Source organism: Emys orbicularis, chromosome 4 (genome assembly GCF_028017835.1).
Source record: "Emys orbicularis isolate rEmyOrb1 chromosome 4, rEmyOrb1.hap1, whole genome shotgun sequence".
Lineage (NCBI taxonomy): Eukaryota > Metazoa > Chordata > Testudines > Emydidae > Emys > Emys orbicularis.
Window position 1 is genome coordinate 135,422,772 of NC_088686.1, and position 11,876 is coordinate 135,434,647.

Genomic DNA, 11,876 nt, shown 5'->3' on the forward strand with positions numbered 1-11,876 from the left:
CGGCCTCCTCTGTTTGCGCCTGCCTGTAAATATAAATGAACTAGGCAGTAGCTCCGGTGTAATTCCTCCATCTTGGCTGCTGTCTCAGTCCCCGGCTTCAGCAATGTTGTTCTGGAAGGACCCAATGTGGTGATATGCCCAGCTTCTGCCCTGCAGCTTTGGATAGGATTCTGCAGAAACGTTGATTGCTCTGGCCTACTCTCGTGCCTGATTTGGGCAGACGTACAGACCAACAAATGTATAATTATGCTGAAGGCTTCTGGTTTACTTTCCCCTTTCTTCTCTCACCCTCATCACACTAATCATTTTTCCAACGGAAGGTGGTTAGCTACAGCTCCTGAGCCACCAACCTTGTGACATCAGACCCTCCAACTCTGATGTCCAGTTATAGTGGGACATCTCCATAGCATTCCTAGTACCTGCAGCTCTGCAAATGGAGGGACGGGGCCAGCATCTTGGGCTCTGGTCCCCTCTGCTGTGTTGCAGTGTGTTTTACCTCTGGGACGGCATGCAGTCTGGATCCATGCGTCTATTGGGCTCTAAATGGGGATTGACCTAGACGACTTTGTGTGGATTTTAGAGTGGAAAAAAATCAGCGGCTTTCTGAATGAACTACATGAAAATGGACCGTTTGTACTGGAAGCTGGTAAAAATCAGGGTCTGGAGAGAGAAGCATCTTTCTAAGGAGGAAGTAGGTGTCTTGGCCACAGCAATAACCTGCCAAAGGCCCCTGGCCCTGTTTCCTTTTCTAGATAGACAGGGAAGCCAGAGTGGGACTAGCAGGGTTGTAGTCCCTCTCTCTCCTTGGCTGCTGTGTAATAGAGTGCCAGTGATGTAAAAGCTCCACACAAAACCTGTTCTATTGCTGTTGACCTCTGATGTTTACCCATCTTTCCCATAGGCTAGCAGGAACAGCCCGGTAGGGGTCCATCTCCGGACAGAGGCGGATGATGCCAGAGCTATGACAGGGGCTGCAGTCTTGGCACTGAGGGGTGATCAGTTATGGAACAGCTACAGAAGGAAGTATTTGAGGTCAAGAAGGAGGAAAAGGAAGAGGCAGTGATAGCAGCAGGTGAAACCTCAGACCCAAGCGGAGGACCAGATTGTTCGCTGCCTTCTAGCAGCTATACAGGTAAGTGGGAGGGGCACAGCTGGGCATCAAGCAGGTGTATCCAATGAACAATGGATGCTGGCTTCACAGGGTGGAAACCAGTTTTCCAATGGAAAATGCCTGCATAAAGAAACAAATCTTGCAGCGTGCAGGGGGGCCAGAGTGGTACAGCCCTGTCAGGAGTAAGTTCCACAGCTCCAGGCTTTCGGCCGAGAGTGCTCGAAGAAGAGGCTGAAAATGACCAGATGTTTGTATAACTAAGAATAGAATTTCCAGCTTAAAGTGAGAGGAATCTCGCCCTGTGCCACAACTTGTCTCGAGTAAGGAAGGAATTTTCTGCCCCATGGACAGTGATGTGAATGAAGTGCTGCAGGAAGCTTGCCTCCCTCTGAAGCAGCAGCTGTTGGCTCCTGCCAGATGTTCCGGGCACTGGTCTGTTCCTATGTGCTGAGCTGCACAGGGACTTGCGTGTGAATGGAGTCTGTCTTGTTTTAATCTTTTTTTCTGAACTGATTCATTGGCAGCCAAGCTCCTGAGAGGCTTAATCATTTCACTAAAAAGAAGGTGATTCGTTCTGCTCAGCCATTCGCTGAGAGTCAGAAGACTAAAATTCAAGGGACGCTCAAGTAATTTTAGGCCCAGAATTTAGTGAGTGGGTTTTAGTCAGGGGAGGGAAAGCTTGCTGTGAAGCGAGTATTTTGTTGTTGCTTAAATCTTTCCCCTGCAGTCCCGAGGAGCCCAGCACAACAGCATCGGGCTAGTGCCTAAGAACTAGGAATATGGAATTTACCCGTTGGGGTTCATTGTCCAGCCTGAATCCAGATGCCAAAAGGAAGAAAACAACGTAAATGAATGAAATTGTTACAATATGAAAACTCTTGTTTCCCATCAATAATGTGCAGAAGCCAGTAGCCTGACCCATAGAGAGCTTCTGTCCTGGCTTCTGATGACCTGGAGAAGAGATGAGATCTTCTCTGTTCAGTCACTCTTCTGTAAGACTGTTAAATGTCCACGTGCATGCTGCACCAGCCTAGAAACACTTTTTTTGTTGCCTCTTTGTATCCCTTTAGACCTCTCCCAGAGCTCTTCTCCATCCCTGTCGGACCAACTCCAGATGGGCTGCGAGGAAACATCCGCTGCAAGTCTGAATGTGGAATGCAGGGTCTGTGGGGATATAGCATCAGGATTTCATTACGGAGTGCATGCATGCGAGGGCTGCAAGGTACGGAGTGCATGCAATAGACACTGTCCATTGGGCCCTTCTGTGATACCCTGGAGAACTAAAACTGAAACCCACTGAGTTCCTAATAGCCTGGGCTTCTGATCTTGCCCTTAACTCTGTGGGGCTGTGGTGTTAATGGATCATGATTGTGGGGGAGTGGAAAGACAGACAGTAACAGAGGGCAGAGGCTCTGACTTGGGCGAGGCAGGAGCTGCCTTGGGGTCCTACATTGTGCAGGAGTTGAGCAAAACTCCGGGACCACCGGGCTTGCTTTTAAAGAGGCTCCTTGGCTGATCTCTGCCGCAAGCCAACAGTGGACCTGTGTTCTTATCGCCCGGTGAGCATGCGGCCCTTGCTTGAACGTGGCTATAAAATTCCTTCCCCCACAGCAGATGCTGGAGGGGCTGCGTTAGCCAGCGCCTGGGTGCTGCCAAACATTCCTCAGGGCTAGCAAATGCTGGAGTCAACAGCGAGGGAGTTGGGAAGTTAGAACTTGTTTGTTCATCTCTCCCTGCTGGCTCCGTGTGGTATTGCAACCGCCTGGTTTCTCGACTTGTGTACATAACATCAAGGCCTTCCCTGGCCCTCGGCAATGGCTTCTGCATCGTCCCCCTTGTGATAGAGGCTCTGTTTGTTCCAAGAGGACCGAGTGGAAAGTGGTCTCTTTGTTTGGCAGCTTCTCTGCTTGCTGCCGGTACCTCCTCTCCGCCCAGAGTGAACCTTTAAGAGGGTCAGAGCAGCACGAAGCCTGGAGCACCGCAGGCAGTTTTTTGCAGGCATCAGCTGATGCTGTTCTGAGGCACTGTTAGTAATGCTGTTTTCTCTCTCCTGGCTCCCGCTGCCACACACCCTCCCCCTCCCCCCCCCCCCCCCCGCAGGGTTTCTTCCGTCGGACGATCCGCATGAAGCTGGAGTATGAGAAGTGTGACCGGAACTGTAAAATCCAGAGGAAGAACCGGAACAAGTGCCAGTATTGTCGCTTCCAGAAATGCCTCTCACTGGGCATGTCGCACAATGGTGAGGGGCGTGGGTGGCACCGGGAAGCCTTGGCGATTGTGCATGCGGTACCCAACGTTATCAGAAAGGAGTGGGGGCACCCAATTGAGACCCCGCAGGGGGGCCTGGTTTCAAGAGGCCAGGTGCCTGGCACGTTCTGACAACTGGTGCCCCTTTAAAACGTCTCAAGCTGAGCACTCAAAATCACTAGTCCCTTGTGCAAACAGAAATTGTCCTGCCTGGCCAGACCTCAGCCAGATCTGCACAGCGGTGCAGACAGAGACAGTCTTATTCCTGAATGAAGCCACGCAGCTACAATGGTGCCTTCAAGTGACAACAGAGCGAAAGGGCATCCAGAGAGAAAATAGCAAACAGTATTTTACCTTCCTGCAGCGCCTTTCACCACAAAGGCTGTGTATGCACAGTGCTGCAGTGCAGCCTCTTCTGGGGGGGAGCGGCAGCTGGGTGCACAGAATGCTGCACAAGGGGGGGGGGAGGGGGAGGGAGTCAGGGAACCTTTGAAGGGGGGGGGGAAACCACCAGAGCAAATCCTCTGCTCTCTCAAAGTTCCCTGGGACCCAAAGGGCTTGATCCTTGTTTGCCTCAGCGATGCTAGATGTACTGGGAAGGGGCATGGGTGGGTGTAAGTGCTTTCCTGCCATATATCTATCCTGAGAGGGGCTGGAGGCCAGTTCAGGCCCGGGAGCAAATCAGAGCAGCTTCAAGGTTGCCCCCAACCACACCCCTAGCATGCCCACCATGTCAGAGGGGACCAGGAGTGGGGGGCAAAGAGCTGTCTCTGCCCCCTTTACACCACTCAGGGGTTCTCCTGTGCATAGGGACTCTTCACATCTCTGGAGCGGCACAAAGGGAATGGTGCGTAGGCCAGGATGTGCTTCAGAGTTGACTCAGAGCAGAGAGGACCCATACAATACTCTGTTCGCGACTCACTTTATCCTAAGGGCTGAATTGTCTCTGGATTCAGGCCTGTAGCTCTGGGCGTCTAGTTTGTTCCAAACCCAGTGCTTGGTCTCAACTTTCCCCTTGGTCTCATTCGTCCATAGCAGCACGGGCTCTGGGCCAAGTGCCAAGCAACTACCTCTGATTGCTGTTTGTTCCTGGAATGTGTAGTGTGCATAGGAACGGACAGCGTAGATGGCTCTTGTGCTTTTATCCAAAACACACTAGTTTAAAGCCTAACAATCCTCTTATTGAACGAAGAGCGGTGCCTGTCCGAGGAGCGGGTCTCTGTCTCTTGAGGGCCCAAATTACTGCAGTGGAGAGCTCGCACTGTAGATCTAAACTGAGGCTTCATTGGAACATGAGGTTATAATGACCTCACGCTGATGCACTAGGGCAGTGCTTAGCCTGGAGGAGCTCTGCACCATGGTGCCTTGGTGATTCTGTCGCACTGAAGGCTTTAAACCAGAGGTTCCCATGGGAGCCAGGGTCCTGTACACGCAGGGTACTTACTGCCAGGAGCTGGTCATTGATGCCAGTGCAGATGTGTGTGTCCTCTCAGGAGCATCCCTAGCCCCTTGTGGTTTCTCCCAGGACTTGTTGATCATGCCCGCTTTGTTATGTAACAGCAATTCGTTTTGGCCGCATGCCAGAAGCAGAGAAGAGGAAGCTGGTAGCGGGTCTGACGGTGAGCGAGATCAGCTGCCAGAACCCGCAGGTGGCTGACCTGAAAGCTTTCTCCAAGCACATCTACGATGCCTACCTGAAAAACTTCAACATGACCAAAAAGAAGGCAAGAGGCATCCTCACTGGGAAGACCGGCAGCACCCCGGTGAGTGCTCCTCGCAGGTGGGCAGACCAGAGGGCTAATAACAGCACTAAGCACTGGCCTTTATTTCCAGGGCAGGGCATGTTGCTAGGGAAAGAACAGGTTAAAGAATATTTAGATAAGTTACATGTATTCACGTCAGCAGGATCTGAACTTCACACTACGGTACTTGAAGCAATCTCAGAACCATTAGCAATTGTCTTTGAACTCATGAAGGATGGGTGAGGACTGGAGATGGGCAAACATAGTATCTATCGTTAAAAAGGGGAACAAAGAGGACCCTGGAAACTATAGCGCAGTCAGCCTAACTTTGATATTTGGAACAAATTATGAAACAATCAGTTTGTAAGCACCTAGTGGTTAATAGGGTTATAAGTAATAGCCAGCAGAGATTTGTCAAGAACAAATCATGCCAAACCAACTCATTTCCTTCTTTGACAGGGTTATTGGCCTAGTAGATGGGGGAAATCTGTAGACATGTGATATCTTGATTTTTAGTAAGGCTTTTGATGCAGTCCCGTGTCACATTCTCATAAGGAAACAAGAGAAACCTGGTCTAGATCAGTGGTTCTCAACCAGGGGTATGCAGAGGTCTTCCAGAGGGTATGTGTGGGCCAGCTTACCTGTATTAGATTAATTGCTTTGTTGTTCTGCTTTATTATATTTAGTAGTAATGCAAGGAACCTACAGGCTTTTATCCTGTACGATTTGGCTTTAGTAGATGGTATGAGGCTTGAGGCCTATAACCTTTGGCATAGATGAACTTAAGTAACTCATACGTTCTAGGGAACTGAAAGTGACTTGCCAGAGGGGAATTTTGTCCAGAATACTGACATCAGCCACCCACAGAACATCGCTGACACCAGCATCCGGAAGGTTCCAGACAGAACCTCCAATCACAAAGGTGCCATGACAGCAAATACATATACTAACCTATAGAAAACGGACACCTTAAGGGGAGGAAATACAAATAAGGACCTCTATTGAATATTCATTGGTCATGGCAGCGTCAGCGTAGCCTACTATAAAAGTAACATCCCAGGGGCAGCAGATAGGTTGGAGAGATGTAGACCTTGGGAGGGGCCAGAATGATGGCCACCGGGGATGATGAGGACGATGATGGTGATGAGAAAGATAATGGTTAAGTATGAAAGATAAGGGTGTAAGTATGGACGTCCAAATGTACTTTCTGTATTATCTCTTTTTGCCTTGTTGAGTTTGTGTGTATTTGCTAAATTATTAATAAATATATATATATATTTGTGTGTGTATATATAGAGAGAGTTCCTATAGTGTGAGTGTTGCACCTGTGCACATCGGGGTTCCCAAATTATATGATGATTTTACAATAATCTTACTGGGCTAGATCTTGGGACAAGAACCTGTTAATCCTCAAGTTACAATTATATATACCCAACTTTGGGTCAGGCTACATATGTCAACTCACCTAGATATTCGCCTAGTCTTACAACAGGCTACACGAAAAGCACTAGCGAAGTCAGTACAGACTAAAATTTCATACAGACAATGACTTGTTTATACTGCTTTATATACCATATCCGTGTTTCTCAACCTGGGGTTGCGATTTGTTTTATAATGATATGGTTAAAAATGAGACAGTCAGCAATTTTTCAGTACTAGTGGCTGTGACACTTTCTTGTGTTTTTATGTCTGATTTTGTAAGCTGGTAGTTTTTAAGTGAGGTGAAACTTGGGGGTCCGCAAGACAAATCAGTCTCCTGAAAGGGGGACAGGAGTCTGGAAAGGTTGAGAGCCACTGGTCTAGATGAAATTACTAAAAGGGGGTACACACCTCGTTGAAAGACTACTCAGAGTAGTTATCAGTGGTTTGTTGACAAAGTGGGGTGACATACTTAGACTGATAAGTCTTCAGATAGGTTAAGGGCTGTTATAAAGAGGATGGGGATCAGTTGTTCTCTGTCCACTGAAGGTAGGACAAGCAGTAATCTGCAGCAGTGGAATTTCAGGTTACATAGTAGGAAAAACTCACTAACAATAAGGGTAGTTAAGCTCTGGAACAGGCTTCCAAGAGAGGTTGTGGAATCCCCGTCACTGGAGGGTTTTAAGAACAGGTTAACCAGTGGTAAATTAATAACACTGACTATATCCAGTCCATTCACACTAGTGATTTCCAGCATGTCCATTGCTGGCAATTGACTTCTTTCAGAGAATCTGAATCCTGGTGCCAAGGAGTTAATGATTTGCATATGCCCAAAAGGAATGTCTTTCTGAAATAGACGGTAACTGTCAGGAATGGTCTCGCTATACTTCTTCCTGCCTCAGCGCATGGGGCTGGACTAGGTGACCTCTCCAGGTCCCTCCCAGCCCCACATTTCTACAATCGTATCAAGTATTTGACATTGTTGATGGATTTCTTCATTACTTTTTCTTTTTGGGGAGTGGGGTGGGGGTAGGGGGTTGTATTGGGGAAATGTCTTTCTAGATAGATCCCCCCCAGCCTTGTTCATTGGGATGCAGTAGGGTTCCCTGTGGGGAAGCCCCCAGTTTAGAAGTGCTTTGCCATTCAGAGATGTAGTTATATCCCTGCCCCAACACTCTCCACCATCTGTTGTGAAGAACTGCAGCAGTTCCATTTGAAACCAGCTGGGGAATTCTCTCTTCTCCTCCTTTCCCTGCTGACTTGATTCATGTACAGCACCATGCTCCCACTGTTCAAGGTTCCTGATACGCCGCAAAGGTATCTCCAACAGCCAGGGCTAAAAGTAACTTATAGGAGTGATAGTTGCCCTCAGCTTCCTGACATGCTGCAGTCCTCCTCTCGCTGTTGCAGTTCAACAGGCTGCTGGCGGCAGCAGCCCAGTGCAGCATAAAATGCAAACGTGCCAGGTGGAAGCTTGCCACAGCAGTCAACCGATGTGCTGTTAGTGTCTCTGATTTGGTGACTGTCTGCTGAGCTTTACTGCGCTCAGCCTTGCTGCTGATGAAATAGGAGTGGAGGTGGCTTCAGGATCAGAAATGGAGGCCTTGATGCTTCCAGGCTTCCCATGACCTGCTAGTAAGCACACAACCTTCGTTGCTCGGCAGAGCTTGCTGCTGGATTTCCGGGGCATAGCTACAGACTCCTTGCAGTTGGGAGGCCCAGAGCTGCATCCGCCACTATATGGAAGGGAAGGTTGGGGACACATGGAGGGTTTTGAATGATCTTCCACACTAGGGACAGGTAAAAGTGCAGTCACTCAATACAGCCAGCAGCTTGAGTCCCCATTGCAGAGATCCTGACTGTTCACTTCTCTTCCATGCAGCCGTTCGTGATCCATGACATGGACACCCTGTGGCAGGCAGAAAAGGGGCTGGTCTGGAAGCAGCTTGTGAACGGGATCCCTCCATACAAGGAGATTGGGGTCCACGTCTTCTACCGCTGCCAGTGCACCACGGTGGAGACGGTGCGGGAGCTCACAGAGTTCGCCAAGAGCATTCCCAGCTTCCTCGGCCTCTACCTGAATGACCAGGTGACCCTGCTGAAGTACGGGGTCCATGAAGCCATCTTCGCCATGCTGGCCTCCATCATGAACAAGGACGGGCTTCTGGTGGCCAACGGGAACGGGTTTGTGACACGTGAGTTCCTGCGCAGCCTGCGCAAGCCCTTCAGCGAGATCATGGAGCCCAAGTTTGAGTTTGCCGTGAAGTTCAACGCCCTGGAGCTGGACGACAGCGACCTCTCTCTTTTTGTGGCTGCCATTATCCTGTGCGGGGGTGAGTTGGGGCCCATCAACCATGCGCATGTTAAAAAGGCTGGGCATGGGTTGGAGGGAGTTGGTCTGAGGTCATTCCTGCTGGGGAACAGGAGCAGTGCACTCCAGAGTGGGTGCCCTGCTTCCTGGGGCTAGCAACCAGTGGATGAATAGGGGGAAGAATAACGTACAGCTGAAACTGAAGCCTTCCAGTGACTCCCAAGATCTGTGTGTTCCCTTGCATCGCTGTGCGGTTGGGCCATAACAAACACAGACGAGAAACAGGGAAGGTGGAGGTGGAGCCCTCGGCCCCAAAATGTCCAGTGAAGGGAGTTGCCTGAACACAGGGCTAGGGACCACGAACTTCTGATTCACCGCATGGCCTGGGGCAAGTTGCTCAGAAGCAGCTGTCTGTTTCCCTCTGGGTAGCACTCAACAGGGGAGTGGTGTAGATAGTGCTCTGAGTTGCGTTAATCCTCTCCCTGCAGACCGCCCTGGCCTGATGGACGTGAAGCAGGTGGAGGGGATACAGGACAACATCCTCCAGGCCCTGGAGTTCCACCTGCAGGCCAACCACCCGGACGCTCAGTACCTCTTCCCCAAGCTGCTCCAGAAGATGGCTGACCTGCGGCAGCTGGTGACCGAGCACGCGCAGCTGGTGCAGAAGATTAAAAAGACAGAGACGGAGACCTCATTGCACCCGCTTCTGCAGGAAATCTACAAGGACATGTACTGAGGAGCTTTAAAGCCATGGATCCTGAGCAAAACACTTTGTATGGTGACCCAGAAGCCTCCCCCGCCCTCCCCCCACAACGTCTTCCATTTCTTCTACTTGGTACTATTTTCTAGATGATCTCTACGTATGGTACATAGGCCTACCTGCCATGAGATTTCGTGGCTACTGCGTGCTAAGCCAGGGCTTCCGTTAACACACACTTATGAACCTCAAAGGCAAAACATAAGCGAGGCTTCTGTTGCCGCAGCCCAGCTGTCACGCCGCTCCCTTCTGCCTTCCAAGCGACCCGCGTGTTTACGTGCATTGCAGAGAAGGTGGGATTATGGCACCAGCAGAGTGACAAGGGTATGGTCTGATGTAATAAGACCACTCAGTACCTTCATTATCCGGCAGGTCCAGGAACAGCACTTACATCACTTGTCCATTGTGCGTTGGTTTTGTATTGCACTTGGAAGACTCTTAGGCCTGAGCTGTAAAGCCTAGGACATTGGAACAAAAGGAAGTGTGTCTCTCTCTGGATGGATGGATCTCCCAAAGAACGGTCTGACTGTTTGATGAAGGGTACTGATGCTTCATTGGGGGAGAGACCGTTGGTTAGTCCCCTGGATTCACAAGACAGGCATGCCTTCCTCGAGAGATGTGCATTCTCCTCTGCCTTGCGAATCACTCCTGTGGGTTGTAACATGGAATCCTGTATCTGACCTCCTGCCGGGGCTGAGCTGGTCCTTCTTAGCCCCTAGATTTCAAAGGGGAGGGATGCTTTTCCTGTCTCTCCTATATTAGCTTAGAAAATTGAGTGGGGGGATGGGCGGCGGTGGGCGGTAACTCTTTAAGAACCAACTTAGTTGTCAGAGCAGATGCTAAAACTGCACTTGTTCCCAGTCTTTGATCCAGGGTGTCCAGAGGAGTCTTGAAGTGTCAGAATGACTCAAGTTTCTGCTGATCTAGGAGGATGAAGGGGTCGGCTGTGCTGTGAAGGGGAAAGTAGTGAGCAAAGCAGGGTGAGGCAAGGGGGTCACAGAAAACAGTAATGGTAATTTCTCTGTCTCGCTGTTTCCTTTCCCACCCCGTTGGTCATCCCGCTGCAGCCTGTGGCATAGCCAGAGGAGGCCTCTCAATGGGAGGCCAACAATGGTGCCTTCCCCATCAACACAGACACTGTAATATGCTGGTGTCCTCCGATCCCTGGGGTCCTGCCTCTTTCTGCTGTGGCTGGTCACATCTGCACGGTTGGCATCAGCAATGGCCGGAGCCATCACTAAGCTACATTGCAACATCTCTCCGCCAAACTATCCCAGCATGGGCTGCTGGGGTGACCTGGAGCCAAGTATGACCTGTAACTTACTTAGTTTGGGGGCTTAATTCATCAGACTGAGGCCATCCAAATCGGCCCAGCTGAGGGGCTGCTTTGGTAATTTGCCAAGAGCCTAAGGCCCACAGCTGCAGATCCCACTATGCCACACTCTAGCTTGGTCAGAGCAGCTGTTGAAGGATGGGTAAGTGGCCTTTGGCCTCCAGGTCATCCGCTCCGAGCCAGCCCCGGCCTGGAGCGAGCGGGAAATCCGAAGGCTCTTGAGTGGCCTGTGTGCAATGAGTTGGTTGTTGTCAATCCAGTTCCTAGTGGACAGGTGTCCGCCCCACTACCCCCCTGGCACTAATTGGCACTTTCGTCAGCAGGGATGCCACGGCTTGAGTGAGCTGTGGAGACAGAACTCACCTAGTGGGGCGAAGGGCGTGACCCCTCCCTGCTCAGAGCTGGGGCATGTTAGTGGAGCAGTACAGGGGAAGCTTGCCCAGCCACCACCTAGGCTGTCCCTGCTCTGTGGACACAACTTCAGTCTCTGGTGCAGCCTAGACTCTAGTCAGCACTAAATTCACTTTGACTCTAGGTTCAGGTGCTGGTGTCCTGTGTAAAGCTCTCCACTTGCACCAATCTGCTGAGATGGGATGGGTGTGCACAGGGGTGGATCTCTCTTGGCAGGCGAGACCTTTTGAGGGATTAGGGCAGGTGGGTCGTGAGGAGATCCTTTGCTTGCCAAGTGGTCTGCAGAATGAAACTGCTGGGGAGCCACTGGCATAGGGCAAAATGTAGCACCCTGCAGCTGTGCCATTCACTTAGCTCCAGAGGGGGCTGGTGGGGGCTGCAAGGCCTGTTCTCTTTGCAAAGTAAAGGGCTGATGGGGAATGGGAAAGGCCTTAGTGAATGCTCAGCTTGAAGCATGACTTCTGCTCTGCAAATCATAGAGTGCCCCCAGCCTGTGGGAAGGGACTAGAGTAGCATGGGGAGCAGTCCTGCAGCAGCCAGGCCGA

At 50.6% G+C, this 11,876-nt stretch overlaps 1 protein-coding gene across 2 annotated transcripts; it reads left to right on the forward strand.

Annotated features, from left to right (window-relative positions):
• The first annotated feature begins 1,002 nt into the window (after positions 1–1,002).
• On the forward strand, positions 1,003–9,566 carry PPARD (peroxisome proliferator activated receptor delta). 2 transcript variants are annotated; one of them, XM_065402912.1, is made up of 6 exons: positions 1,003–1,132; positions 2,182–2,333; positions 3,212–3,350; positions 4,919–5,121; positions 8,402–8,852; positions 9,319–9,566. In XM_065402912.1, the coding sequence occupies exons 1-6, from the start codon at positions 1,003–1,005 to the stop codon at positions 9,564–9,566; spliced, it is 1,323 nt and encodes a 440-aa protein (XP_065258984.1). The 2 variants fall into 2 exon arrangements, with proteins under 2 accessions (XP_065258984.1, XP_065258985.1); XM_065402913.1 differs by lacking the exons at positions 2,182–2,333; positions 3,212–3,350.
• Positions 9,567–11,876: the final 2,310 nt, after the last annotated feature.